Below are 24,516 nucleotides of genomic sequence, written 5' to 3' on the forward strand. Positions count from 1 at the left end.
CTTGCGTTCTTGCTCAGGGACACTTCAACACGAGACATGGAGCAGCCAGGGCTTGAACCACCAACCTTGCAGTTACCAGCTCTCCCTCTCTACTCCATGCACCACCGTCAATACAATTAGGTCAGCAAAGGGAGTTTTAAATAATTGGCAAGGTGAACCAGACATTCTGCTTCCTGATCTGTTTGATCTGGTCTGTCAAAATAAGAGCATGCATGTATTTGAAACCTACATTTCTGAATATAGAAGAAAGGGCTCAGTACCATCAGGACAATGTAGGAACAACCACAGCTTTTAGACACTGTTAAACGTTTCTTACAAGAGTGACATAAAAAGGTGATTTTAATATAAAAGGGTAAAAATGTATGTGCACAGGCATGATTATGGGATGCTTCTCAAAAGTCTGTTAGGCCTTCTGTTTGTCAAGATGACAAGCAAAGAGAATAAAAAATGGTCTGCTGCGGATGTGTTTGCTCCAGGGCAGACACGCCGAATGTAATCTGGGCGTCAGGCTTATGATGGTGGGGAAGTATTCGTAAGTAAAGTCTCTTAGGTAAATTTACTTAACCATTCTATAAATGTCAGCAATTCTTACCGCATAGTTTTACATGAATGCATACATAAAAACACTGAATCTGGCCAAAAAAACAAAAACATCAGGCAACGAGCAACCGACTCTCGCTCTACACGTCAGGGCTCGTCTAGACAATTGAGTACTTTTTCATTATGATTCCTGTTTTACTTTCGCAATCACTTTCATATCTCCCTCTTGTTTCAGGCGTCTTGACTTTCTGCCTTTGTGTCTTCCCAGTGTGCTGATTACAGCTGTTTCCTAGATTGTGTCCAGTGTGCCAGCACCTTTGTTCCTTGTCTAGTTAGTTTTTGGATTGAGTCTACGACCCTTGTTACTTTGCATTTGGTCTCTGCCTGACCCTCTTGTACTTTAGCTTCTACGAGTCACTCTGTACCAAACCTGTTTTCAACCCCGTCTCTACATAAACCACCGGTGATCTTCACCCGATGCTATCCATGTCACCCCACAGAACATCAGAAGGATCAGTCAACCTATCATCAGGGAATATGGTGGATTTCCAGCTTTAAGGTCTTTGCTTGTGTGGCAGTTGGATCATTTAAACCCTGGTCACTAAAGACAATAGATAGCCAAAGCAGCTTTTCTTGTATATGTTTGAGCTGGCACATGCTACTTCTGCCTTAAATTCATTGTTGATAATGATGAGTCTTTCTGTGCGGAATAAAGAGAAGCCTGTTGAGACCATAAGACCTCGTTTGTGCCCATAAATCGAGGAGCTCTTCATAGTGAGAGCTTTCTGTGTTCATGACTGTGTTTTTCTTCAAAATATTTCCTCTGGTAATCATCAGCTCTCAGCAGACTTCCTTTGTCCTGCAGCTTTTACGAGCTTGTATCCATGTTGACTCTCCAGCTTCTCTCCACAGTGCCCTGTTATGCAGTTATACACAGTCCTGTACGACCACCTGCCTCTTCATGACTGTTGAATGCAATCGTTGAAGAGGCCCTCTCCGGGGCATTCTCTTTGCACAAACAATTATAAAAGAAGCACCAACATGATATGGCCACAGACAATATAACAGGTTATTTGAAGCTTCAACTCAGAACCAGTGACATTGTTAAAGGGATAGTTTACCAAAAAATCTAAATTGCACATTTTTCTACATAAGAGAGCCACTCAGTGTGTTTACATGATGGTATAATTCGAATCTTTGCTTAGTCGGACTACGCTACCTTTTGGGGGCAAGTGCTATTATCCCAATATACATGGCAGTGAATGAATCGAATCATTGGCCGAAAGCATGTCATATCCGGTACGATAGGTGGCGCTGTTTTCATTACAACTAGTTGTGATACAGCCATTTCCGCTTGACCTCTTCACCACTACCAACAACATCAACATTACGAGAAAGATGGCGAACGGAGAGCAAGGTGAAGCTACATCCCTCTACTATTTTTGCATGATGTTAATAGGATTACAGCGAATGCGAATGGCGCTATTGGCTGATTTGATAACAGAGAGAAGTCGTCGTCGGATCTCAAGCATGCGCAAAGACGCAAAGTCCAGTTCCTTATCCAATTCACCGTTACATGTCGCAATAGTCGAACTATCAACTGGATCGGATCGAGTTATCCAGGGGTGTTAGTCGGATCGTAGTCAGGCCGCACATAGTCAGACAAAGGTGTTTACATGAAACGGATAATTCGATTTCAGTCCGACTAAGCCAGTTATTCGAATCCATGTAACCACGCTGATTCAGGCCTGGCGGTGTGCCTACCTCCAGAGCCAGCAGGCTTTTCACTGGGTGGGACCTTGGAGGAAGTAGACTCAAAGCATAGTTGCTTGGAATTGTGTCAAAAGTATGGACAAACCTTCTAACTTTTGACAAGCAATTTATGTACTTTGTGTTTTCAGTCCCCACAAGGTCCATCTGCCACATCCAATGTGTTATTGTAATTCAGTCGAAGCTTCACATGTCTACAAAACTTGTTATAAATGTATTTAGTCCTCTTCCTGGGGCACAGGTGTCGGACATAAGAAAGGCCGGGTGTGAAGGTGTATGTCCCATTTGTTCAAAACCACACTTTAATCACTCCACCAATGATTAATTAAAACACTAAACCGCCTTAAAATTTAAGTATCATCATATTTGAACACTTAAGACTTAGCATATATTCAACGCATCATCATCTATTGCTCTGAAATTGTCTTTTTTATCACAAGCCTCAGTGGAGATGGCTCCATATTATACTGTTCAAACACTATCTTATAGACAGCCTACATGATAGAAATGCTCTTATCTGGAATGAACTACTTCTGCTCCAAGCTCTGGTAAAATGATGGATGGTGGATTTAAGACTCTTGCGCCCGATATGAAAGAATCGGTGGGAGAAAGCTTAAACATCACACTTGCTAATCGGAGGCAACTTAATCCAAAAGAGTGACTGATCTTGGTGCTGCAATCATTCAGTCTGTTATCAAGTGCAAATTTAGATATCTATATACAGCACCTTGCATAAGTATTATCCACCCTTGGACTTTTTTCCCCACTTTGTACTGTTACAAACTGGAATTCAAATAGACATTTTCCGATTTCATCCAAACAACATGCATAGTAAGGAAAAAATACCTTTTATTGTGACACAAACAATAACGGGAAAAAAAAGTTAGTATTGACCCCTCCAAGTGCATACTTGGTAGAAACTCCTTTCGGTGCAATTACAAAAGTCTTTTGGGTTATGTCTCCACCAGCTTTGTGCATCTAGGATGGAAATATTCGTCCATTCTTCTTGAAGCTCAGCCGATTGGATAGAGACCGTCTGTGAACAACAATATTCAAATCTTGCCATAGATTCTGAATTGGATTGAGTGGTTTGACCGGTCCATCTTATAACATAATATATAAGAACATGCTTTGATCTAAACCATTCCATCGTGGCTGTATGTTTAGGCTATTTGTCCTGCTGGAAGATGAACCTCCGCCCCAGTCTCAAGGCTTTTGCAGATTGCATGATATTTTGTTCAAGAATTGCCCTGTATTTGACTCCATCCATCTTTCCCTCAGTTCTGACTAGTTTCCCTGTAGCTGCTGAAGAGAAGCATCCCCACAGAATGATCCAACCACCACCATGTTTCACAGTTGGGATGGTGTGCTCAGGGTGATGGGCAGTATTGGGTTTCCAGCGTTTTGCGTTGAGGCCCAAAAGTTCCGTTTTGGTCTCTTCCACGTTTGCTGTATCTCCCACATGGTTTATGGCAAACTCCAAATGCAAGTTCTTCTCTTTTCTTTTACTGCTTCATACATACTTAGCTACAACTTCCCCGAGCTATTTGGTGAACTCTCTAGTCTTCATGGTGCTCTTTGTTGAGTAATGTGGCGGTCACAGATTAAATTGAAGACAGGTGGCCCTATTTACTAATTATATGACTTGTAAATATGACTTGTGAAGGCAATTGGTCCCACCAGATCTTTGCAGTGAAGGGGTTGAATACTTATGCACTCAACACTTAAAATGTATCCATGTATCGGTTTCATCCAGCAACAAAAATTCTAAAACTTCTAAAAACAGTTCACTGGTTGAAAAAGTGAAGATGGTAACAGCCATAATCCAAGATGGCAACTGGGACATTGCTGGACTGGAGGTTTCATAGCGGCAGTCCACAAACCAATGTGTGATGTCACAACAGCGATGTATACAGCCTATGGGTGCCAACACGTGTGTAAAGGTTGGGGTGTATGATAGGTGGTTGTAGCGTGTCCAACCTCATCTTTCCTAAATGATTGGGTTGTGAGGTGCAGGCCCACAGATTTATTCCATGACAACCGAGCAGCATGTATAATGAGGATTTTATATATTTGCAGTCAAATGTACAGGCCGCAGCCAAATCAAAATTTGCAATGAACCATAAACTGTCAGTCTGCATTTCTCCCTTCAGCCCCACTCAAGCATTATTAGAGAGTAGATGACTACACAATGTGGAGAACCAACAACGCGCACACAGGGGCTTTTTTACTCTGTACTCTGCACTGTTGTGTCTACATTCTGGCATATTATGGGTGAGAGGGTCACTGATAGCTGGAATACAGCGTACTGCCCAAACCTCAGAAGTGTAATAGTTTCTAATGCTTGTTCATTCTGTCCGGATAAGATGTGGGCGAACCTGCCCGTATCTGGTAACTGCTTCTTCACTTAAAACCCAGCTTTTCCAGCAGGGAGCTATTGTTTACCGGGAACATGTTCTTTTAGGTGTGTATAATCTGATAAATTTATGAAGTCTAAAGTGCACCACAGTGCTGCTATTTGGAATGGTCGGACCCAACTGTGTGTTGTTTATAAGTGAAGTCTGATAATTCATTTACATGGAGAAAAAAGAAAGAAAATTAAAGCTACAGTCAAAATATAGCAAAACAGAATGAACATCTAATACATCTAAGTATGACTTAACCATGTGAAAATACAGTAGTGGCACTTCCACAGCAATAGAGCTCAACACAATCCTTTTATATACACAAAAAGTAGATGTAAAAAACTCACTGTGACTCCTTGTTAAAAGGTTGTTTTTTTTTGTTACGGGACAGTTTTTCCTGTGTGAAGGTTTTCGGGTTAAAAAATGAGAGGTAAATGTAATTTGTCATTATTAGCATAACTTTTAAATGGATGGGAACAGCTGGGTTCTTTACAGATAATAGCTGTAATGTTCAAAACCGGAAGTACAAAACACAAATTCTCTTATAATATAAAAACAATGTCCTCTATTCGGCTTTTAAGACTGGTAAGCAATTTGTCCTCGTGGCGTAATTACCCATGTGAGCTTCGTCCGTGCTGGCCCAATCCGGTGTCCTTTTTTATTCTTCTTTTTAAATAGAGATGCATCTCTTTTACTGGGTTTTTTACGGTGTTGCAAAACTTCTGAGACTACTTTTAGATTCAGTCATTTTAGACATTGTTTTTATATTGAGGTTGACTGTTTTTAATCGTAGTTTGTGATCAAAGTTTGCAATTAATTGTATTTTAAATTCATTTGAGTTGTCTCAACGCAGGAAGGACAGTCATAATAATAATAATAATACAACAGTGTGTTGTTGTTGTTTGTGTAAGTTACAGAAGTAACATTGCTGAAGTTTCCCTCATGGCTGCTTGAGGCCTGAGTTGAATGATCTCGAGCCAGTGAACTGAGTCGGGCATGTCATCTATTGGCACTGCCGCATCGCTTCCCAAGATGAACTAAATAAGTGCATTCGAACGCAACAGAGCTTTTTTGCGTGGGCATTTGTTGTTCCACACATCACTGTGAGGCTGTTGTGCTCATTAAACATTTGGCTGACTACTTTCACAACAGGCCTGCTTATGGGCAAGTGGAAGTTTGCTGGTCACCAACTCACCTAATTGTATCGTCTATTTTTTGGTTTGGTTACCAGCACCTAGTCGTTTGTTACTAGGGACTAAGGATTGTCAAGCCAGCCATAATAAAACTATATGCATCCAACTCACAGTATTGTTTTTCTTTTATCAGAATCAAATTGCTAGATATTCTGTTAGCCATTTCCACATCAGTAACTTGCTGCTTTTTTCATTCCTCACTACTTTCTTTCTATTTCTTTTAGAGCTATTCCAACATAATCATCCCCTTCATTGTGCAAACACCAGGAATGTGACAAATCCAACCTGTACACAATGACTTATTTCACAGGATGAGTGGAAACTTTGACCCTGCTGGTGGAACACACAGTAACACAGGGATTCATGTCCATCAATTCGTGATTATAGGGGGTATCCCAGAGCTTTCTGACTGGCAGATCTCTCAATCCTTTCCAGTCTCTGTCATTTGGCAGTTGGGGAATAATCGTCACAGGTTTTGCTGCTTTCGGACTGCTGCATTTGAGCACTGCTGCTGAACATGGCCTCATTCTTCACTCTTTTACTTTCACAACAATGACTACAGTCATTTTGATACATGCCTTGAATTGAAGCAGGAAACTTGGATCATGTTTGTACATACACACATGTGTGTGTATGTATATATGTATCCATCCATCCATCCATTGTCAAACTGCTTATCCTGCACACAGGGTTGCGGGGGGGCTGGAGTCTATCCCAGCCAACTTCGGGCGAGAGACGGGGTACACCCTGGACTGGTCGCCAGCCAATCGCAGACAATGGAAAAGGCCAATGAATGTAATCTCATCATGTTGTAGTATTCTTTACAAATCTGACTTTGTTGTTCTGTTGCTAATGTAATTAGGCTGTGATATAGCATTGTGTCATGGCCATAGAAACTGTCTCCCAAAGGCATATACAAAAAAATACATTATACATTTTTGTTTGATATTAAATTGTGTTTACTAGGCAAGTACGTTCGTCCAAAGCAATTGAAGCTCCGTTGAACAGGAGCTGGATGTCACAAAACTTTCAGAAAACTTCAAATGACTTACCAACAAACATGGGGGAAACATTACTATAGAGAATGTGACAGCAACTGTACCAGAAGTCAATGCAATCTAGTTAAACCTGCTTCCTGGCTGGAAAGGGAGTGGAGCATTCCATCATCATTATTTACTTTCTGTTTTTTTGCAGGTTGAAGAAATCACCACCACGGCCAAATTTGGAGACTTGATAGAATTTGCTTACCCCATCGGATATTCACACTGGGGAGTTTATGATCAAGACAGATATGTATTTCATTTTGCTTTTGCGGGTGAGGAAAACATTGTGGATTACAGATTTGTATTTCTGCGTTTGCTTTTTGTGAAAATGTGATGCGATACCTTTTATATCACTATATCTACTGACAAGTATTGAGTATGAATTGAAGCCTGATGCACCCTCTTCCTGTGAGCCATTGATCTCCACTAACTTAAACACTAACTGCATTCAACTCATGCAGTTAGCTACTGTTTAACATCATCTTGGGTTAGGCGTGTCCTGTTTCTCACTTGTTAGTCTTCAGCTTGGGATAGGAGAGAAACTATAACACCAACATGTGTCAGTTCAAGGAGAGCTCAGACCTCAACGATCAGCTTAACAAATCTGTTATTATTATTTGTTTGGGCCTCAATCATTACCCCTTCAAAGAATATATCAAAATGTTTTAATTATGCCCTTTTTTGTTGAAACTCAAATTGGATTGTAAATTGCCTCAGTTCCTAACTTTAGAACAGGGCTACACAGAGACAAACGACCATTCACACTCACATTCACACTGTGTATATGTATGTATGTATGTGTATATATATGTATGTGTATACATCATATAGTCATGACATTTCTATAGGACAATGTATACTCTCTGTATAATGTATGCTTTTTAGTTAACGTTGATGGAGTTTGGTTCATTCCTAATTATTAGTCCAACCTTGTACTGTACCAAAGAAACAAATTCTTCTTTCTGTGTGCATCCTCGCCTTAGGAAGTAAGGGGTTAAATGCCATGTTATTTGAGCTTTCATCTGTGGAACAGTCAGCCACTCTGAAACACTGTTGTGCATTCTATTCTTCAGTGTATCACTGTCACCTTATTGTCACGTTTCTTCTGTTTTTCTGTGACACCAACTTACAGCTGGCACATACTCTCATCTCCTCTTCGTGTCTCTCCTTCTGGTTTCCCTCAGATGAGTCAGAACAGCATAGATACCACTCCTTGGTTGTTTGACCCACTCACCAGTGACATATTGGACCAATTACTATACTATGACATTTCTTGTGCTTGTTAAAGGCAAAGTATACCAGTGGTATTTCTATTTCATTCTACACTGGACTTTTATTTGTTGACACAACTGTAACTCTTTTAAAGCCTTCTTTATGGCATACTATACAATGCTACATTTTATGACTTAATATATTACATAACAGTACGCTATAGTACAAAAAAGAACATAGTATAGCCAAATATGCCCTTTTGGGCCTACTGTAATGGTAAATGGTAAACGGACAGTAGTTATGAATCTTTTTTTTAGTCTTTCAAACAACTCACAGGAGCTACTATGCAAGGTGACACCTGCCCATCAGGACTAACTCATCATTCGTACTCATTCACCCACCACTGGGCGCAGCCAAAGGGAATCACTATGAACAAAATGACCTGCATATTTACTTTAGAATCACAACTTTAAATGCTAATCAACAGCGTGCTGAATCCTGTCAGTGGAAAGAGTGTATTTTTGAGAGAAACCATCTGCAAGGAGGTTGGTCACATTGAGCCAAAGTACTGCAATACATGTTAATATATTTTCAAGCAAGAGCAAAACAGTTAATAACAAATTAACCTTTATATGTTTACCGCTCTTCATAAACCTTCCTAACATTTGTGTTTGAAGCAGCATTTCTATTTCTAATCGTAAAAACACTTCCTCACTGTTTCGACCAATCAGTTTTCTTTTTTCCCCTCAAGTCATTCCAAACAGTCAAACCAGTTTCTCACACAACACACCCTGCAAAGTGCTGCCACAGTGCTCGCTCTAACTGAAGGAGTCGGCTATGGATTATCAGGAGCAGGTAAGAATTAATAACAACAAAGTAGTACAGTAAGTGCAACAGAGACAATGGAAAATGCCAATGAATGTAATCTCATCATGTAGTGTAGTGTAATGTAGTATTCTTTACAAATCTGACTTTGTTGTTCTGTTGCTAATGTAATTAGGCTGTGATATAGCATTGTGTCATGGCTAAAGGAACTGTCTCCCAAAAGGATATACAAAAAAATACATTATACATTTTTGTTTGATATTAAATTGTGTTTATTAGGCAAGTACGTTCGTCCAAAGCAATTGAAGCTCCGTTGGACAGGAGCTGGATGTCACAAAACTTTCAGAAAACTTCAAATGACTTACCAACAAACATGGGGGAAACATTACTATAGAGAATGTGACAGCAACTGTACCAGAAGTCAAACCTGTTAAACCTGCTTCCTGGCTGGAAAGGGAGTGGAGCATTCTTTCATCATTATTTACTTTCTGTTTTTTTGCAGGTTGAAGAAATCACCACCACGGCCAAATTTGGAGACTTGATAGAATTTGCTTACCCCATCGGATATTCACACTGGGGAGTTTATGATCAAGACGGATATGTATTTCATTTTGCTGTTGCGGGTGAGGAAAACATTGTGGATTACAGATTTGTGTTTCTGTGTTTGCTTTTTGTGAAAATGTGATGCGATACCTTTTATATCACTATATCTACTGACAAGTATTGAGTATGAATTGAAGCCTGATGCACCCTCTTCCTGTGAGCCATTGATCTCCACTAACTTAAACACTAACTGCATTCAACTCATGCAGTTAGCTACTGTTTAACATCATCTTGGGTTAGGCGTGTCCTGTTTCTCACTTGTTAGTCTTCAGCTTGGGATAGGAGAGAAACTATAACACCAACATGTGTCAGTTCAAGGAGAGCTCAGACCCCAACGATCAGCTTAACAAATCTGTTATTATTATTTGTTTGGGCCTCAATCATTACCCCTTCAAAGAATATATCAAAATGTTTTAATTATGCCCTTTTTTGTTGAAACTCAAATTGGATTGTAAATTGCCTCAGTTCCTAACTTTAGAACACTATTTCAAGAACATGACTGGTTTGGTGTGTGCCGCTCTTTATCAGGGTTGTAAAAGTTAAAGGATGAGTGGAGTTTGAACACTGTCAACTGAATGCGCATCCTGCAAACAAACTGTCTCTTCCTTTAGATGAGAAGCAACTTATGAACAACATTCGTACTTACCTACAAAAAATGTTCCCGGTGTGCGGCGACCTTCTCCTTGGGCAGACCAGGATCCGCAGGGTGCCTCTCGGTGAGGTGAACGTCCCGAAGGGCGTCCACGTCTGTATCGGCAACACGAGACACGACTTCACCCCCTCAACCCCGGAGCAGATGAAACAGCGGTGTGACGCCCTTCTCGATCAGGACTTACCATATAAACTTTTCACCCTCAACTGCGAGCACTTTGCTACTTTTGTACGTTATGGAACAGCAGTGTGCAACCAGGTATGAACTTAGCTGATAAAATGATCCTATTAAAGTGTGACTGCCTTCGTGGAGTCATTGATTCTGCCCTAAAGAAATTATGTTGTGATGAGTGAGCAATGTGAGTGATGGAGGTACAATATCTAGGTAAAAATATTTAGACAATAAATACAATGTGATAGACAAAAAAGCTTGGAAATATTTGAAAATAAATCTACACAGCAGACTTTATATTGCTCCCACATTAAAATGTTTAAGGGAGCATTATCTCATGTGTGGAACATATTTTTGTCAAAGCCAAGTGACACAGTAGGGAAAGAAAGTTACACAACTCTAAACCACATTTTAACCTCATATACCTACATGGGTTGCATCATTCTGAAATGTTATATTTCAAGTTGGTGTGGTATGTTAGAGGGAGATTTATGTACTTAAAGACTCCGTAATGCTGAAATGTGAATACATAATGTTATTTGGCCGTTTTATGGATTTTATGGCATCACTTGTTGAGTTGCTGATGAAACCATCTGAAACTGTTGTGTTTTTCCTCTTATAGCTTCCTGGTAGAACGAAGAATAAAGAGTGTGAGTTGGCAACTGAAACCTTCAAGAACATTGTCAGCCCTAAAGAAACTGATGCAGGTCCCTTGAGGGAAACCTCTGACTTCTTTAATTCACATGTATGGTAGGAAAATGTATTCGAAAGGGGAGTGAGGTAAACATTGGTGTAATTCGTACATAGTCTGGTGGACTATATGAATCCTCTTTGTATTAATTCAGCAAATCATTTATACTAATCATTTACAGATTCTGCAACTCATGGGCCATGGGTGTGTTCTCATGCAACCTCAGCCTAACATGCCAAGTGTTCAATTGTAACCTAGGCTCAAGTATTTATGTATGTGGACGAGGGGAAGTACAGTGACTGCAGAGGAGCTTCCAACATTGTAGTTTAACATTTTACTTGAGCCTAACTCCAGAGGAGGGCAGTGCTGCGTCGAAAGCCCTAAAAACGGCAAACAGTTAATCAACAGTTGCTATCAGGACTGGTAATCAATTACTAATTGTCTTCATGTTGACAAAGGTATCATTTCATTGTATAGTTGGATTTCTAAGCATTGACTCAGCATTAAGCAACTGTAGTAACATGTCTTGTTAACATGTAATGGGGTTTTAAATTATATGAACATTATAGCAGCATTTATAGCAGTAAGAGAGTTGCAGATTGTAAGAAAAAATATACTGCTCTTTCCCAGGTGTTTTGGTCTCTGGTGGCCTTGGTAGGGTAATAGGTAAGAATAGGATTGTATTACTACAAGGCGCTCACATGATCAATACTCAGTACATTCCCATGACTAAATAATGCTTTTAAGAACGTATGTCATTTTAAACAAATAAATTCAGAATAGAATTAATTCAAAGGAATGATAAATGTTAAATGGACAAAATTTGTATTTCTCTTTTTAAGTCTTCCCACCCACATCTTTTAATACTACATGTCTACATTCACCCATTTTCTTATCTTCAAAGGCAAATAGATGAGAACAAGCAGAGCCATTTTCTTTTAGATCAAACTATACTGAGACATATTGTATTATGGTGCATTATACCATATTTTTTCTAATATCACCCTAAACTACAACATTGTTTATGATTTTTTATGGCTTGATATACGATAACAATTTCAAAAATACACTATGATAATAAATGAATAAATGAATAAATAAACTATAATACTTTCATGTTTTTTAGACATTCTATCCAATGATCTATTTGATTAAATACATAAAGAGTTATGAAATGTTTAGCATACTATGCCATTTTAATTACAGTAAACTAAAGTTAAGTTAAGGGGTTTCATGATTTTGTTTTCAAGGCATATTATGCAATAAAATATTTTGTTACATTTTTATGACATTAAATACTACCGTGTGACATTTTTCTGATCTCTTACTCACTTTAACAATTTGTGTGTTGTACTATGATATTTTTATGGCACATTATAGTATGATAAGATGTATAATATTCTTAACTGTTCGGTTCTTTAGTTTAATTTTAGTCACTGTTCTCTGTTCTAAAGCAAACAAACAAGATAAAGGTTTGGATGCTTGATGATTGATTCTTGTCCATTATGGGTGGTTCGGGACAGCTTTCTCTATGGTTTTGCAAGACATGCAAGTTATGCAAGGTCAAAGTTGAATCCAAGCACAGCAGTTGAGGAGTGAAGTCGGTGCAGTGTGCAAAGTCGCAGCTCTCCTTCAGCATCTTCAGAGCAGGACAACTCAGCGGATGCCCAGTACATCTGGTTGAGGCAACCTACCTCGGTGTAAGAGAAGCCAACAGTTGGGAACAGAGGAAAGCAGTGCAACTGTAAAACACTGGAAATATGCAGTAAGACTATAAAACACATCACCTCTGGCTAAATTCTCTTTAGTGAATAACCACTGCACTACTGTCTTGGTTTAATATCAATAACATTGCACCACTGTCTTAATTAAATGTTACACCTATTCCACCCCACTGTACATACTGTACGTCTATTTCACCATCACTTTAATTCAATATGTTCTGCTCTGCTCTTTTATTATATTTTATTGTTCTCTGCACATATTGTGCATTTTTCATTTTTAAATTACTGTATTGCTTCTGCTACAGACAAATATCTGTATCAAGTGCTTCTAATTGTCCATCAACCAACAAAGCTTCGACGACCGCAATACAAGGACAACGCAATGGAGGCACGTGTTTAATGGGATCATTCACCTTTATAATGCATGTAACACACTGATTGCACTTATATCTCTGTGTAAAAGGAGGGCGAAGGGAAAGTGTCCTTGTAGTTGGGCTCTGAAGATTAAGACAGCACGGCTCCCTGTTCTCTGTTCCCTCGCCAGCATGATTTAAGTGAGATGTTTGTTGTGGATTCAGTCTCTAAAAAGGCTGTATCCTCAAACGAATCAAACCATTGCAACATCATTGTTAGATATCCAGGCATGTGAACAGAGATTTTGGGGGCCAGGTGCTCAAAACAAAACAAAACAGCACCATCGCCAAAATGATTTATGAAATTAAAAATAATAATAAATCAATAATTAAATAAACACAGTAGAATATTTTCAGCTTATATATTTATTTTTGTTAACAAACTGACTCAAATTATCAAATTGAATAAAATGAATATCAGGCAAAAACAGACAAAACAAAGCCAGATCATATAACCAAATAATATAAGTTAGATATTCTAACTTAATAAGTTAGAATATCTTTTGATTATTTATCAAGACTTTGCTCTGAATAAATTAAAAGAGCTTAGCCTCCTCCTTGGTGCCATCTGTTGGAAGATGTTTACTGTTTTCTTAATAATGTACCACAATATACCTCACCAGACTGTGATATAAGTGGAGCTATGTGGAGGAGGAGGGAGGGGGGGCACCGAGGAGCATATTGGGTCAAAATTCTCACAATAACTCAAATAAATGCCCCGTTACATATTAAAAAACACATTTGTGGGGAATTAATGACAGAGAGAGTCATTTTTATTCTTATTGATTCAAATTGTGCTCCAGCAGAAGGGGCACTTTTCTCATCCAGGGCAAAAGGCAGGTTTTTGCCCTGCTTGAGCACCACTAGGGGTCTATCTTGGCACGTGCCTGGAGATATCACACCACAAAGACACAAAAGGTTCATTTGAAGATTCCCTGTATGGATGAATGGCCAGCTCTCGGAGGAGATAGTTGCATCTAACTGTGTGAACCCGGAGAAGTAGCTGGCTCATGTGATGGCCTCTCCCGGAACCCAGTCTGCTGCTGTGTTGACTTTCATGTTGGAAACTGTAACCTCTCCAGACCTTGAGTGTGCTGCAGGCTGCATCTAACGTTCTCTTGTTTCAACCAACCCCAAGGCCACATGCAATGTTTCCATGTGTTATTATCACTGCGTATCTGTAACAGTGAGGATGTCAGCATCATCGTTTCATATCATTACTATTATTTTCTCGCAGAAAGTGAAAAAGAATTCTGTACCATTGTCAACAAATTCGGTGTTCTACAATCAAAACATATGCTGTATATATATATTTAAAAAATTGTGATGATTGATACTGTGCCAGTAACCTAACAGATAATGTTGTATTTGCATCTTGACAGTGCTGTGCTTTCTTGCTTTGTGTTTCGATGTTTTATTGACTATAGCAGTTTATGAAAGTGATTATACTTTCTTTTGCTGACCATTACTATGTTTTCTTTTCATGCTGTTCCAGGCAGGCATTTGTCTGCCCATTTAGCTAATGCTAATCTCATCCCCCTTTTTCTTTAGGGGGATAACTTTCCAACTTGTACAGTAGAATTCAATCCACATTGTTTATGGACCTGCAGTTGCTATCTTTCTTAAAAAGAAATATTAACAAAACATACTGGGCAAACAGCCAATCCGAATTGCAGCTGCGCACAAAGCACCGGGTTCAACTTGGCATCGAAATTACTTAACACTTTCAATCAGGAAAGGCTTTGGTGCATGTGGATTGTTTTCCAACGCTCGGGCTATGCCCACATGGCAGCCTCAGGGGCAAAGTACAATTAAAACACCATCTTAAATCTGCTCAGTCGTTGACCTTAAATTGTAGAAAACCCACCCATCAGCAATTTGTTTATGTAAAGCATTGACCTAGATATTTATATTAATTAAAAAAAATTCTCAGAGCTGCTAAAAGCAGACTTTTTATTGTTGCTAGCAGACGGGGCTCTGTGTTATCTGACCCGTCGCCATTTACTCCTACCTGACATCTCTCGCTCTCTCTCTCTATCAACGGTCTTCTAAGGACGCCGGCATTGTTTGACCTACCAGCCAAATTGATTGCAAACAAATTTTGAGGAGGACAATACTTCCCCTCTTAAAATGTCCTCCTGCTATCTGTTTCTAAGAGGAAATGACTCACACACCTTTCTCCCTACAACTTGATTCACTTGCTAAAACAATTATCTGTTACATTAATAATTCATGGTTTGGTCATTGTAATTAGCGAATCAGTTTAGCTTGGTGGGGGATTAAGTTCCTGCACATCCTGCGCACACATTGTGTATATCAGCATATCTTTTTTTAATTTTTATACTGAACTCTCTGGTTGAATGCACCTACCAACCGGTCCTCGTGCCTGTCAGCAATCGGCTACCACTCTCGCTGCTTCTCTGCCTTTTCTCTCCTCCCTCCACCATGCCACCATTCACTGACCCCCCCCTTCCCTGGTCACTCTCTTTTCTCCTGCCCCTGTCCACTTGATATGCATTGGGCGGTTAGTGGGGCTCTAACAGACCCCTCTGTGACAGTGCTCTGCAGATTCCCTCCCCTTTACCACAGCCACCTGATTTCCAGTGATTGTGAGTAATGCCTTGTTCGTACAGGATATAAGAGGGATCTGGCACCACTGGACTGTGTCTGTGGGTTGAACAGCAAAATCCCAGGCACTAAAATCATGTCACAATATGCTCACATTATTTTGCCTCATCAATAAATATTTTTTTAAAAAGATCACCTTACTTTTTCACACTTAACATTTCTCTATCAATTTCTCAATGTTTAGCTGAACAATAAACAAAACATCTTATTTATTAGAACCCAACCTTAATATTTAGGGGTACTCTTCATATTGGTAGGTGAGATGCAGAAGTGGTGTGCCTGTAAAGACTGTTGTACAAGCAACACATGCACCAAACAGGCTTACAGTCCTTTAAAAGTAAATAGAATTAACATAAACATAACAAATAATATTCCAAAAATGTAATTGGCTACCGAAGCTCAAAGCGTAACTGATGTTTTCCAATATAGACTATTTTCTCATGTTTGTTTGTTTTTTGTTAAGACTAATGGGAACAAAAGTTGTTAATTGGTTCGGCATTTGGTGGGGGACCATCTCCAAATGGGCTGCAATGCATGGCTTGGGCCAACTCCTCACCGGCAACATACTTCCACTAAAAGCGTTCGTTATTGCCATGACAGGATCACATTGGTAAGAGAAAAAAACCTTAAGAGAAATAGAAGATGATTCCTTTCACTCCATCCGGTCTGGCAAGAGTAATCCCAAAGGCTTTGACTAGTGTTGATTGATCTATCGTTTGGCTTTTTGAGGTGTGGAATGAGGAGATAAGCATTTGTGCCGGAAGGTCGACAAATACGACGAATATAAGCCCTATACCCAGCATACGAATCAAAGACATGGGAGTCACCCAGAACGAATCAGCTCAAAGTCACATTGAAAAAAGTCATCTGTGGTTCTTGGTAATTTACATGCGTTCTTGTTGGAATAGATGTTCAATTGGCCCTTTTTTTTCTTCCTATATGGGCCGAATACCATTTTTCGAGATATTTACACTCTCTCACACTCTTTATTGATGCTACTTAGTTCAGTTTAAGTTTTAGTTGACATGGCTAATTTAGCAGTGACATATAGTGTCAAGGGGTGCGTGGGAGGCAGGACTCAAATGCAGAGCTTTAACGAAAAAAGACTTTAATAGTCATCAACTCCAACACAAAAAGGCCAAGGGGCAAAAACGCATACAGGTACCGGGGAAAAGGGCAGGCAGGAACGAGACACATCCAGGGGGCTGAAGACAAGGAACATCCGGAACAATAGACAATGACGCGACAAGTGACAAGAGACACACACAGCTTAAATACACTAGGGAGGTGCAGGTGATTGGACACAGGTGTAAACAATCAGACGATCACAGGGGATGACAGGACAGGAAGTGAAGTTACCTGGGGACACGAGTGGCAGAAAACTACAAAATAAGACAGGACGTGAACCACACCGTGACATATAGAACTTGCAGTTATTCTCTTAATTATTATCTTCAAGGACTTCTGATGGAGAGAGAGGCATCTCAATGTTCTCTACAGTGTATTAAGATTAAATGTTGAGGCCATGCATCTAAAGCTTTGGAGCCCCCCCTCCCCACTGAACACAAATGCAGCCGGTGACTGCTGTGCTGTGATGAACCCACAGGGACTGTGGAGCCATTGCACAAGTCCAGTGTGTTTTTTTTAATGGTGTGCAATGTCAATGACACACTGCTGCAAACTGCTCAAGGACATTTTTAAAGTGAAGCGATTAAAAGTAGGGTGCACTGAGGGAGGGGGAAAAGTGCCGCCTCTAAATCAACTGTGTTGGCGACAGCTTCGGAGGGACACAAACAAAGGTACCATGCAGATTTTAGAAAAAAAAGGGGGGTAGAGACGATATGACATTATTGCTACACTGACACTTTGAGTCATAGAGAGACAAGGCAGATTTTCTTCACCTCACTTCACCCTTTCTATACGGAGAGGAAATAAAATACAAACCATTGGATTTACCATTGGATTTAAGCTTAGAATAACTATTGTTCTTCTAGAACTTTCGTTCTAAGCTTTTTATTTTTTTTCTCCAACTATATCTTATACATATTTTGTTCTGCTTCTCCTTCTCCTTCAAAAGTTCAGCTATTAAAACCGTTCAAATAATAAAATATTCAGCTCCTTCAGCACATTCCTGCTATGACTTGTCAGCTTTCTACTTCTTAAACTTGAATTGCAAGATTATATTATGAAAACCAAATCGTTTTAACCTCTGAGAGGGTATTTCTTTCTTTCCTGTGATACCATCCTTTCACAACTTGGGCATTTTAAAATGGTTTAGATTAGATAACAATAACAAGCTCACAAGCATAACCATTGGATTTACTTTTGGTGGTGGGTTTATAATCATGTTTCAAACGGATAGAAATCCCAATGTTTTGCAACGTATATGTGTATATTGGGACATCCACAACTCTCTAGCTTTTGTACTGCTATTGATACTAAAACTACTACTCCTTCTACTGCTAGTACTACCAGTACCACAATTACAACTACAACCAACTGCTGATATTACTACAAAAAATACATTTTCTTAACTTCATCTCAGCTTTTGTCATTTCTGTATTTTCAGCAATGTTTTGGAATTCATTTCAGTCATTTTTATTTTCCTATTTTTTTAAATTCACTTCATCCTCTGCCATTTTTGCATTTTCAGCAGTTTTTAAAAAAACATTTCAGCTCCTGCAATTTCGGTATTTTCATCAATTCTTTGAAATTAATTTCAGCTGGTCTTATTGCTGTATTTTCATCAATTTTTAAAAATTAATTTCAGCTTTAAGCTTTCAGCTTTAATTGTTCAGCATTTTCTGCCTGAAATTCTAGTTCTATATATCTCTCTATATTTGTATATTGTAGTGTACCGGCGGTTACACCGTTCTTGCGCACCGACTACGGACCATGACGACTATTTCACGCTTTGGCGAGTTTGAGTGCGCACTTCCTTAGCTTAGCTCAGCTGTCTACATTTAGCTTACTGTTAGCAGGCTATAGCCGCGGCCCTTCGGAGACAGATGTGCGTGGCGATGAAGACCTGTTTAACAGCTCAGGGCTGTTAGGCAGATGGTCGGCCAGCAGAGGTTCATGCGGACCTGCCTGCCCCGTTTACTGGCGACGGTAGCCAGAGTTTCCTCGGCTGGATGAGACAGTCCGTTACAGAAGTCTTCTCCAAACACGTCTAAATAATAAACTCATTGCAAGGTTCTCAATCCTCACGCATTGGCCGTGAGACACACAGAGTTCAACCAGTTCACACGCCAACATTTTGAGAAGACCGCTTTAAACCGTCTCGGCCACCATACGTTCGTTACTAAGCAACATGGACGCGCGAACACGTGACAAGTAGAGGCTTTCGATAGAACTGCTCAGTGCAAGTGAAGAATGTAGCGGCACATGGCAGGTGTAGGAAAACCCGGAGGACAGACACAAGAGAGATAAAACTGGTGATAAGACCAAAAAATGAAGAGGAGACAAAGAGAAAGAAAAGACTGTTCAATGAAAAGTGGAGGTCCAGTTGAGAATGGCTGGTTTATGATCCAGCAAAGAAAATAATGTATTGCACTGATTGTAGGACGGTTAAGGGGCTCTCTTTTGTAATTGGGACAAGCAATTTCACAGTGGAAACAACATATTGCATTTATAATAATAAAGGACCATGAGATTTCCTCTGGCCATGTCAAAAGCATTGCGACGGACGAAGACAACAAAGTGTTGCGGTAAGGTCCCTTGTCCTCACGAAGACGGAATAGCTTTACACCCTTGCCCCAGTTATATGCAATGAGCTACTTTTTTTGTCTTTGTCTTAATTAGTTGCATTTGTTTTCATACAAAATGAGCTTCACACACTTATAAGAGGTGAAGATTTGGTGACTGTACATATACATTTTATATAGTCTTGATTTGGATGTTTACAATGGTCATTTACAATTGAAAGGATTGAGTTCTTTAAGTAAATTGTAGGGATCAACATGAAGGGAAAATTGTCAAAGAGAGAGAAAAAAAAGATCATTATCAAAACCCCCTGTTTCCATCTGGGTATCATGTAATTCAAATCTGGACCCTGGCAGATTTATATTTTAGAGCCATGATTCCTCGAGGTCCTGACCAGCACAGATACGGGTGCATTTACCGGAGACACCACTACCAGTGCGACAGTGCACTTCTGTGTTACTCACAGGACACCCACACTGTTAGAACATTTCTCTGTAGAGAAAGGGAAGCAACATAAAACCAGATAGATTCATAAAGCTTGTCTATTACATTGATCAATTGTAGGTAACGGAAGGGAACTACAAAGGAGAGGATCCTGAGGGTGTTACTGAATAAAATAAATGCAAGCAAAAGTGCACTCCTAACTCAAGAGTTTTAACAAGGTTAGATCCATCCTTACGGTGATTGCATTCACAGAACATTTGACTGAGCATAGCAGTACATTTTACTATGGACTATGGATGTTGTAGTGCATGTCTCTTCCAGCATTCTTAGCGATACCTACAAAAACAGCGCTGTTATTAGTGGGTATTGCACAAAATGATTTCATATGTTATCTACTTGATCACGAAAGAGAGTGTAGACCGCATTGGGTCACACAGGGTGCGCAGAAAAGAAAGTAGATGGGCTCACTATCACTATAAGTGACTAATGATACGTTCACACCGAATGCGGCGCCATTGTTTTGTGCCACAGGATTACATACAAAGTCTATGCACAGATGCGCTGACGCTGGAGAGACGAGTTTGCGCCGAAGTCGACACGATTTCGGGCGAAGTCGCGTCTAACGCCCAAACGCAGGGAGCGCGAAAGTTTAAATATTGCAACTTTGGCGACAAAACATCCCATCACTGCACTGAATAAAGTGTAGGGTAATTGTATTGTTTAATGACACACTGATACAAAATATTAAGTAATATTAAGGACGTTTGCTCAATAGTGCTTGAGCACAACAAGTACAGAGTCGCTATGTCCTCCACGGTTGATGCAGAGGAAAAACAATGGCGGAAAATTGATCTGTTTCAGGGTGATAAACCATGGCCACTCCCCGTTGCGTCGGGCGCAAATACGCGATACACGGAAATTGACCACAAATGATCCCCGAGACCCCTGCGGCACGTTTAAAGCACTGGAGGTAAAATAAAACAGGCATAAAACACAGCGGAGAACAGTGCAGAGGAATTACTCTACGTGTCAAACAGAAGGGGGGTGAGTGGCAAACAGACAACTTAAGGAACCGCTATGCTAAGCTCGCTGCTAGGTTAAGCTAGCTGCAAAGCTACTTCCATCTCAACATCTAACGTTACCCTGTGCGGCACACAGTCTGCAGAGGACCACCACTGTGTCCCTAAAAGACTGGTTTGAAAATGTCCTGGCTAAATGTGGGGCGATTGTTGGCACTTCAAACACAGCCGTTAAATTATGGAAAGTTGAGAGCAAAGTGCACGAGGACAACAGGAAGATTCCCTAGTTTAACGTGTTCCACACAATTCTGTCTCCAGGATGTCAAATGTGTGTAGTTTTGTGTTTCAAATAACATTAACAATTAAACAAGTGTCTAAAATGCACACTTTCTAAAGTGTTCATTACTTTTAAGATTTTTTAGATAAAGGTCTTTAGAAGAAAAACAAACATCACATTGTGACAATAACAAAAACATTAATGAATCGCCATTAATCGAGATGAATGAATTTCAAAATGTGCGATTAATTAGTTAATTTTGATCTTTTGACAGCCCTTATAATAATAGATAAAGACTATGTATTAATTTATTTTCATTATCATGTTTTAGTTTAGTTGACCACCAGAGGAACAGTCTTCACTGTGGACAAAAAATATAAAATAATGTAAACAAGCTACATACTGCCACTTGAACTAAATGTGAGTATGAGCTTCTCTATTCTATCAGATTATTTGTGTTGTGTGTGTTCTGCGGGTGGCTTCAGAGTGAATGTTGTCACTAAGCTAAATTGTGCAGGCTGTCGAATGATCCCAATGTATTCTACTCTGGTGCCAAATTGTCCGATTTCAGGAACTCTTTGTTTGTTGCTATAAAAGATTCCAGAGGAAATTGGGCTCCAGCAGAAGGGGCACTTTTCTTTCCCAGGCCAAAAGGGCAGGTGTTTGAGCACCACTAAGGGTCTATCTGTGCACGTGCCTGGTCCCTTAAGTGCAGCTTGTTCTTCAGAAATTGTTTCTTCCGGTGATTGGTGTGCACTTACTATGACGGCCTGTTGCCGTTGCAAATGTAGCTAAAAGCTTGAAAGCTACTGTAAATACTGTATGTAGCTTGTAGTTTAAGTTTGTGCAAGCTCAACTTGAATGCTTCAACATTGTTTTCACACAAAGTTATTGATTTGTAGTTTTTGAAGCAAAACCTCAATTGGCTTTTTTGTTTATAAAATAATGGTCACAAGGAATGCACCAGTGTTTTTTTTTTTATTCGGGTATAATCCTTCCTTTTCCCTTTCTCAAAGCTCCAGGGTAAGCCTTATCCCAGCCAGGGACATATACAGTATGATTACCTCTCTGAACCTGTTCTGCAGAAAGACACATCACTATGCAAAGCAAGCATGTTACAGTTTAATTAAGCTTGACTTCCCACTGTTGGTGACCCCACGCAGGTTCCTGTGACACCGCAGCAGTGAGATATGCGTGCTGCGCCACTAACACCTGCATTTCCACAGAGATTAGTTCCCCATGCGGCAGTGAACACGCGTGGACAGTGATATAATTTCATTATGTCTTCTGCACAACAACAGCAAACCACAAGGTCCTTTGTTTCTCCCTCCACTCGCAGTACAAGAGAAACCACGGTGGGTCAGGCCTATCTAAAGTCTAACTACTAACGTGTCTGTTTAGGTGCTCCTCTCTCATCTCGAGTCCTGCTCATCTGATCTCCTTCACTCTCAGTGGGGGGGGTTTCAGCTCAACAGGCCCTTCTTTTGCCGCTGACTCTCCCCGCTCCCATGGCTGTGATTTTAAATGACAGTTTGAATCTCGTTCATCCATTCATGCCCGTCACTGGTTAGAAGACGAGGCATTTGGCTACTGTAAGAGTGACCAAGCTGTCGATTTTAGTTTAACTTGGTCATTTGACGCATTTAGGCGGTTCGCTAATGGTTTCCGGATATAGCTAATGTTACAGTAAAATAATAAAATGAATATATTGAATATAAGAAATGCTGTACTTGGTTCATTTTCCATGGTAAGTCATAGCTATAAGCAATGGTTTATGGTTTTACCACCTTAATTCTTATCATTCTCTTTTACAAATATAGGTTCATCCATTAAAGAGCTCTACGTCCAGCCTGGTCGTCATACACAATCCGTACGCCAAACTTAATCTCAGATTTTGTGCCTGTATCTCAAAGGGAACAATTGCACCAAAATGTGCACGTCCCGACCCCTTAGACAGTGTTATCGCAGGTGTGTGTTAATGGTTTTAATGTGTTCGGCCATCATATGGACCCTGTCTGTCACACACTGAAATGATTCTTTGGGTTAATCCAATACTACACAACAGTGTTCTTTGGGTCTCAAAGAAATCAGTACGGCAAATAACCGCTAATCTTCATCATTGCTGACTGAATTGCTATGAATTATATTATTATATCACTTAGCAGCAACATAAAAAGGCAGATAGATGATCTGTAGCAGAGGGAGAAAAATAAGCAACGCGTAAAAAAGTCCTTTTTTCACTCAGACAGGAAAAGAAGGCAGGGAAGTTAAGCAATAAATGAAACTCACCTGTGAGCTGGAGTAAGGGGTGGGGGGTCGATTAACAGAAGCAGCATGGAGGAGATCAGAGAGGAGTGAGAATGGATAAAAGAGGCTTATTCAGTTCATTGCTTAGAAAGAAAATGGTTAATAACAACAAGACATCAAGACATGTGGGACATTTGTTGATCCGGGGAACTGGTGGTTTGCAAATAGTCTTGTTGAGCTACAACTTGGACCCGCCTGAACACAACTGTAGGCCTCCTTGCCTTTGTTTGGCCCTTCAGGCAAGGCAAGTTTATTTTTAGAGCACATTTCAACATAAGCCAGGTCTAAATGCTTAACATAAAACCATTCAAACCATCAACAAATAAGACCAAAAGGGGTATTTAAAGACAGACAATAAAAGTTAAATTGCAGTTCAACAGTAAAAAACATCCGTTTCATCCAAAGTCTTAATCTGAAGCCGCGGAGTCTCAGCAGACCTCCAGCTGTCTGGGAGTTGGTTCCAGAGATGTGGAGCAGAAGAACTGATGCGGCTTCTCCATGTTTGATTCTGACTCCCAAAACACAAAGGAGACCCTTCCTAGAGGACCTGAAGGTCTCATGCTGATTGTGGTGGACCCAAGAGCAGAACACGGAAGAAAAGGTTCAACAGTCTTTACTATGGAGAACCAGGGGTTTCAATGTTGAGAGCAAGCGGGGGAATGGTCGGCAGGCTGGAGCAGGCCAAAATGCAGGTTACGGGGTGGCAGGGGACCTGAGGCTGAGGCAAACAAAGAGCGTTAACGGCTGGCAAGATTGTGGTGCACTTGGTGGGAGGGGCACCGCCCAGACCACCACAGTACCTCCCCCTCAACGGGAGCCTCGAGGCGACCCACCGGGCTTGTCCGGATGAATCCGGTGAAACTCCCTGACTAAGGCAGGATCCAAGATGAGGGA

General features: G+C 40.2%; 1 protein-coding gene across 1 annotated transcript; it reads left to right on the forward strand.

The window, feature by feature from the left end:
• The first annotated feature begins 7,088 nt into the window (after window positions 1-7,088).
• Window positions 7,089-12,418, forward strand: LOC120824383 (phospholipase A and acyltransferase 2). Its single transcript, XM_040185191.2, has 5 exons — window positions 7,089-7,223; window positions 8,915-9,018; window positions 9,491-9,611; window positions 10,203-10,501; window positions 11,037-12,418. The coding sequence occupies exons 2-5, from the start codon at window positions 9,001-9,003 to the stop codon at window positions 11,166-11,168; spliced, it is 570 nt and encodes a 189-aa protein (XP_040041125.1). The 5' UTR covers window positions 7,089-7,223; window positions 8,915-9,000; the 3' UTR covers window positions 11,169-12,418.
• The last annotated feature ends 12,098 nt before the right edge of the window (window positions 12,419-24,516 follow it).

This window comes from Gasterosteus aculeatus, chromosome 8 (assembly GCF_964276395.1).
Source record: "Gasterosteus aculeatus chromosome 8, fGasAcu3.hap1.1, whole genome shotgun sequence".
Classification (NCBI taxonomy): domain Eukaryota; kingdom Metazoa; phylum Chordata; class Actinopteri; order Perciformes; family Gasterosteidae; genus Gasterosteus; species Gasterosteus aculeatus.